This window comes from Castor canadensis, chromosome 11, assembly GCF_047511655.1.
Source record: "Castor canadensis chromosome 11, mCasCan1.hap1v2, whole genome shotgun sequence".
NCBI lineage: Eukaryota > Metazoa > Chordata > Mammalia > Rodentia > Castoridae > Castor > Castor canadensis.
In genome coordinates, this window is record NC_133396.1 from 60,424,821 (window position 1) to 60,431,513 (window position 6,693).

Genomic DNA, 6,693 nt, shown 5'->3' on the forward strand with positions numbered 1-6,693 from the left:
TAATAGCAAAGCCTTCTGTGTTAAAAACTTTATTGTAAGGCAGTAAGTACTCTTGAGGGCAGGCACAGTCCTGGGAACACAAGGCTCCCTACAGGGTGAACCAGAGCCCCAAGAGAAGGCACATAACTTGGTCAGGCCATGACTGAGAGGATTCAGAAGCCAAGGGGGTTGCTGGTGGCCACACCACCCCGCTCTACCAAGGCTTTGGAGATGCTTTTGAAGTTACGGAAGAGTTCCTGCTGCCATGATTCAGACTGCAGAGCAGCCATGTTTTCCCGAATGCGAGCTGCAGCCTAGGGAGAGGGAAAGAGGGGGTCAGGCCTGTGGCTCCAGTTGTGTCCACCTACACCAGTAGCCCCAAGGCTTACCTCAATACACCAGCTATCACAGAGCATTTTTTCATGCTGGGCTGTGGGGTAGCCCTCACTCAGGGATCTTGAAGCCCTAGCCAGGAAGCAGGAAAAAATAGCCCTTAGCTATGCCCCTGGCCCAGCCTCCCTGTGGTTCAGGTCTCCCACCCTGCCTTCTCACCTGGAGAGAACCACCGCCATGGCATACAGGTCAATGGCCCCATCTGCCAGGCGCTGCAGCAGAAACTGCTCATCTGTCAGGTAGATTGGGGGAAAGGGGGGTTAGTTTGAGGGAGGTGATATTGGGGTGTGGGGAATGGGGCAGAGTTCACTCACTGATAATCCCCTTCTTGTGTTTTATCAGCTTGGCTTCCACCACAGTGGCAAACTGCTCCAAAGCCTGCACTGCCTGAAGAGATGGTGAGGGTCATAGGGCTCAGAGGAGCCTTCCTCATCAACCCTTGCAGCAAGCTTTGCCCTACCTGACTACTCACCAACTCACCACTCCGAGTTAACTCTGGGTGAATGACTCCACTGAGACTCAGGCCACTGCCCATCCCTGCCCGCCTAGGAGGAAGGGAGAGAATGACTGGTTAGTTGCCACCCGCTACCCTGCCCTCCCCTGGCTCTGGGCCCTTGAGCTTACCGCCTCAGCTGTTTGCCTGCCTCTCCCAGCAGGAGGCCAGCATTCCCAAAAGGATTCTTTAGGGCACTGCTAAGCCCAGAGAGTTCTTTGCCTTTGTCCTGGGGGTGGGGAGAGGGTCTTACAGTCAAGATTTACTGTCCTCCTTACCCCTCCTCCCCATTTCTCCTCTCTCTTACCATACAGCCCTGCAGAGCCACAAACAGCCGAAGAATGTCATTTGCCCCCTCAAAGATCCGGAAGATTCGAGTATCTCGGAGCACACGCTCTACCCCAGGCTCCTAGCACAGGGAAAGACACATCATAAGTCCCTGCTCAGATGTGCCTACCTACTCCACCCAGCTGCCCCATGCCAAGGACCATCCTGTACCTTCATGAAGCCCATGCCCCCCATGACTTGGATGCACTCATCTGTCACCTTCCAGGCTGCCTCCTAGGGACAAAGAATTTAATGAGATTGGTTTTGGAGCTGAGCTCCCCAATTGGACTTCCCTCCCATCATGCATGTGTCCTCACCGAGCTAAAGATTTTGCTGATAGCGGCCTCTATCTGGAAGTCTGTGGATCCCTGGTCCATGTTGGCACTCAGCATGTAAGCCATGGACTGAGGTGGCATGGTTGGGACATGCGTAAGAAAATTGGAAAAGGCTGCATTAGATTTCACTTTCTAATTCTGTGGTCAGTTCAAACACATCTACATATTTGGTCCTCTGAGTTGGTACATCACGGGCTTCCAAGCATTGGACCTCTTAAAAGGGGTGGAAATAAAGGATGAGGGTAGGGTTAGAATTAACTTGTAGTACCTCTGGGAAGCACCTCAGCAGAACAGTATCTCCCACTTAAGAAGCTAGACTGACTATGCCTCCCCGCATCCCCTAGGGCATTGGTGTAAAGCTGGAGACCCACTGCCCCAGGTGCTGCTGGGGGTTGTAGTCTGAACCGACTATGAAGAAAACTACATATGGCTCCAAGGAGAGGGGCATAGGAGGCCCTCACCTCAGTCACATACTGCAGCATAGCCATCCGGGCCAGCTTCTCTTGGATCATTCCAAAGTTATGAATTTTGTCTCCAAACTGAGTACGATTAGCAGCATAGTCCACCTGGAAGAGAGTACATGTACGTCTGTAGTCTTACCTAGGAGGGGGGACTGGGCTTGAGCAGGAGGGATGGACTTTGGCCACACTCAAAGAGTTCTGTCCATAGTGGCTGGAGAGCTAAGCTACTAGGTCTGAAGCTGCTAGCAGGTGAGGGATGGGGTCTCACGTAGGGAGTGCTTGCTAGGGAACAAGGACACATGGAAAGGGGGACAACATGATTCATTCAGGCTAGCTGGGGACTCGGGCAGAATACTCACCGCCTTGGCAATGATGGCTTTCATGGTACCTGCCAGGGTTGCAGCCATCCCAAACCTTCCATTGTTGAGGATGTGCATAGCAACTTTGAAGCCACCCCCCACTTCTCCCAGCACATTTTCTGCTGGCACCCGTACTCTGTCAAAGTACACCTCTGCTGTGTTCGAGGCCTTGATGCCCATCTTCTTCTCGGGGGGCCCACTATGACAGGGCAGGGCAGAAAAGTCAAGGTGGAAATAGGTTGCCATGGGGAAAACAGTCCCTCCACTCCTTATGATCATGGAGGAACTCTTTAACTCCTAGACTGTTGAGAGGGAACAAGCACTGACACACACTCAAGGCTACAGAGGCCTATGTCCTATTACTTTATGTTGCTGGAGCCAGTCTTGGATTCCACACATACGTCCCAAAGGGCATATGCAGCACACCTGCTTTGGCCTTTGCACACCCCCAGAGTGACTGGATAATGGAGCCCCGTACTGTGCCCTCTCCTTAGTCCTACCTCTTCCTCCCCAAACCCACTCACTGGGTAACACCGCCAAAGCTCCTTTCCACCACAAAAGCTGTGATCTTCTCCTTCACGACCCCTGTGGCTGCATCTGTAACTGGTGTCTTGGCAAAGACTGTGAAAATGTCTGCCAGGCCCCCATTACTGTGGGAGAATGAGGGGGTGGTTAGCATGGAGTGCTCAGAGCAGAGCCAGAATTAGGCTGAGGGGGAGAAGAAGGGAGAAATGGGAGATTGCCTGATCCAAATCTTGCTTCCATTGAGGGTATAATATTTTCCACAGGAGCTGGGCACAGCTGAGCTTCGGATGGAGGCTGCATCTGATCCACTTGAGGGCTCGGTTAGGCAGAAGGCAGCCAACATCTCCCCTGTTGAAATGAGAGATGAGATGTTGACTCCTTTACCAGGAATCTTGATGGGTATCCAGCTGCTGTTCTCCTCCCCTCCAGCCTCCCGGACAGATCCTCAACACCTCTGGAAATATCCATCAGGTTTTTTTTTTTTTTTTCCTTCCCATTTCCCCACCAGCACACTGTGGTACATCTCCAGAATCTCCAAGTGATGTGATGAGCTATGTGGTGATCTACATAAAAACTTGCCTAATCTGTGCCAAGCCCAGGACACCCCCAATCCCTGGGTCTCTTGGGGTTGCCTTACCAGATGCCACTTTGGGTAGGTATTTTTCTTTCTGGGCCTTCGTGCCAAAGAGCAAGATGCCTTTGAAACCGATGCTCTGATGAGCCCCCAGGGTAACGCCCACACCGAGGTCATGCATACCCACGATCTCTGCCAAGCGAGCATACTGGAGGGGAAGTAGGCATCTGGGCTGTTAACTGGCTGCATGGCAACCTACCTTCAGCAGGAGAGTATGGGCAACAGGACAGGGCCTGACCTGGGCCATCTCCACAGTGTATAGGAAGGAAGTAGGGTCATAAAAAGGGCAAAGCTGGCTGGCGATGTAGTTTAGGACTAGAGCACTTGCCTAGCTTGTATGAGTTCCTGGGTTCAATCACCAGTACTGGGGACAAACAAAAACACCACCACCACCACAATACTGGTGTCTGTCTTAGGTCTTGGTGAAGACTTCCTATTACCCTATTGACAGGCACTCCCCAGGGACTTGGGAACTAGGGTCAGATCCATGGTCCTAGGAGACTACAGATTGTGGTTTATTTTGTGGGGAGTGTTGCATACACAGCTGGGAAAACCAAAGTCCCACAGCCCCCAGGGCAGTTGCTTGGAAGAGACCTTGGCTCCATGCCTGAGGAAGGAGCAGAATCTGCTAAGCTGGAGTAGTGTTGGATACTGGGAAATAAGGAGGCTTATCTCACCTGAGTATTGCAGAGGCCCACACCACCCAGCTCACTGGGCACCTGCAGACCAAAGGCCCCCAGCTCCTTGAGGCCCTGCAAAGTGTTTTCCTCCACCTGCTCCAGAGTGTCATTCTTGGCAGGATCATTCACCTCCTTAAGAAAGCACAGGGTTTCATGTTAGACTCTTTTTGTACTCCTTGGCATCTCTGTCCACTCCATAAGGGACTAGGCCCCAGTCATTTCTCACCTGGAAGAAACGGGCCACAGGTCCCACCAGCTCTTTGAGAAACTGTGTCTGCTCCTCTGTGAGCACTGTAGTGGTGGGGAGGGGAGGAACAGGCTTGTCAGATGAGGGAGACTGGCTTGAACCCACAGAGCACTGACTACCCTTTCCCTTACCAGAGGGGTATGGAAACACCTGTTCCGTGGTGAGCTGGCCTTTAAACATCCCCACAGCAAAGGACTTAGACTCCTGGGCAGGGAGAGAAAAGGGTTTCAGAAACCTGGTTGGGGTGGGTCTACCCCTGGCTTAGGTCAACCCGGCCTTCTGGCCACATACCGCCTTGGCCGGTTTTTCCCTGGTTGAAGCATCGGAGGAGGGGGAGTCTGACTTGTCTAGAACCGCCTAGGGAAAAGGATGGTTAGCCAAGCCTGGATAGGGGCTTTTGGGGCCAAGGAGAGTACAAGGGAGGAGCTAGCTGGGGGGGGGGGAGTGTTGGGTGGACACAGTGCCTCTTCCCTAGTTTCACCCCAGGGCACCCTGGCTTGCCCTTTCCCCCACTTTCGCTGCCAGAGCTGTCACCAGGTGACGGGACGAAGAGGGAGACCCCTGCCGGCGGCAGAGTAGTGGAAGCTGAAATGGAACCCCACTTCCAAGACTGCTGTCACTTACCTGAGCGGCCCCACTGGCATAGGGTCGATGGGCAGAGGCAAGCCGGGGCTGCTCCAGGAGCGCATTGGATCGCGGGCTGTGGGAAGTGGAGGTTCAGTCTTGACCCCGTGTCTCCCACCCTCCCGACTTTTGTGTCATACACAGACCTTCGGCCTCTTAACCTCAGCAGTTGCCGCCCCACGCTCGGGGTCATTCGAGCGGTCTGCATCTCCAGCTGCCAGCGTCAGCCGCTCCAGCTGCCACTATGTTAACACTGACCTCCCTCTCGTCCTATCTGCCCAAGGCTGGGTATACGGGCCCTGATTCATCTTCCACAATGCACCGCGCGGTGGGGGCGGGGATTCCGGGTGCCGGCGCATGCTGGGAGTAGTAGTTCCGGGGCGTCCCGGGTTCCTGCATGTTCTGGCCGACCTATAGTGATCTCCAGGCGTCCCTTGTCTCCCCCAAACTCTTCATTCCGCGAGTCTGAATTAGAATGTAGTCCGCTGAGGGGGTGATAGAATGGGCGGAAGAGGGAGGAGCTTAGGCAACTGTAGCCACAGGCACAGCGACGGTAGACTGAAGGGAGAACTTCCCAGGTGGAGTTAGAAGGAAGATGCCAGATGCGTGGAGTTTTGTGAAATCTGTCTCCACCAGTACAAAAGGGAGAGGAATGATGGGGTGGCAGACTGGATCTGGGGTGTATCTCAAGTGAATTCTCCTGAGACCTAGGAGGTATCACTTTCAAAACACTAAAAAGTTGGGGCTGGTGGAGTGGCTCAAGCGCCTGCCTAGCAAGCGTGAGGCCCAGAGTTCTAGACCTATTGCCGCCAAAAAACACAACAAAAAAAACCACCAAAAAATGCACAGTAGGAGCTATCCCCTCTTCGATGCCGCTCCTTTAAGGCCTCTGGGAGCTTCTTGACCATTTCTCTGTCCTGTTTCTTGCAGAGACCCTGTGTCCAGGCTAGACCTCTGAACAGAAGGATTCTTCCAGGCCTAAGAGGATCTGTAGGAATTCTTTATGTTCTCTCACTGCGCCCCCCAGCCCCCCAACCCCCCACCCCCGCCCACCACACTTCTCAAGCCCTGGATCAAGAAGTTCCAATAAATCCTCCAAGTGCTGGTGGCTTACACCTGTAATCCTAGCTATTGGGAGGCTGAGATCAAGGAGGACCAGGTTCTGGTTCAAGGCCAACCAGAGGCAAATAGTTTGTGAGACCCCCCCCATCTCCAAAATAACTAGTCCAAAATGGACTGAATTGTGGCTCAAGCAGTAGAGCACCAGCTTTGCACGCATGAAGCCCTGAGTTAAAACCCCAGTCCCACCAAAAAATAAATAAAAGAAATGTATATCCCCTTTTCTGTACTGGCATCAGGACTGGGAGAAGAGAAAGAGATAGCCTCAGCTTTGTTTTATGAGTTGCTGGAGCCTCCTTGAGGGAGATCCTCTTTCAAATCCCTCAGGAAAATGTGGCTAAATTATGCCTGGCTTTGGGGAGAAAAGGCTACAGTGCGTGTGAACAAGATAGTGGTGGTGGGGCCTGGAACCTGGGGAAGAATGAACAAGCATTGGCTGGTTGGAAGACTGCCGGCTTTACCTATCAATTAGAATTGGGTGGGGAGAAGGCAGCTCAACTCCAATCCTGGAGGATTA

The 6,693-nt window shown here is 53.1% G+C and overlaps 1 protein-coding gene across 2 annotated transcripts; it reads right to left on the reverse strand.

The window, feature by feature from the left end:
* Positions 1–13: 13 nt before the first annotated feature.
* Acadvl (acyl-CoA dehydrogenase very long chain) lies at positions 14–5,380 on the reverse strand. 2 transcript variants are annotated; one of them, XM_020151469.2, is made up of 20 exons: positions 5,204–5,380; positions 5,058–5,133; positions 4,725–4,790; positions 4,565–4,637; positions 4,413–4,477; positions 4,184–4,318; positions 3,510–3,654; positions 3,091–3,220; positions 2,872–2,997; positions 2,348–2,546; positions 1,989–2,093; positions 1,510–1,596; positions 1,364–1,426; positions 1,173–1,274; positions 997–1,094; positions 845–917; positions 687–759; positions 532–604; positions 369–444; positions 14–293 (listed from the first exon to the last, which is right to left on the reverse strand). In XM_020151469.2, the coding sequence occupies exons 1-20, from the start codon at positions 5,263–5,265 to the stop codon at positions 153–155; spliced, it is 1,968 nt and encodes a 655-aa protein (XP_020007058.2). In that variant the 5' UTR covers positions 5,266–5,380; the 3' UTR covers positions 14–152. The 2 variants fall into 2 exon arrangements, with proteins under 2 accessions (XP_020007058.2, XP_020007069.2); XM_020151480.2 differs by having other exon boundaries at positions 5,219–5,379.
* Between the last annotated feature and the right edge of the window lie 1,313 nt (positions 5,381–6,693).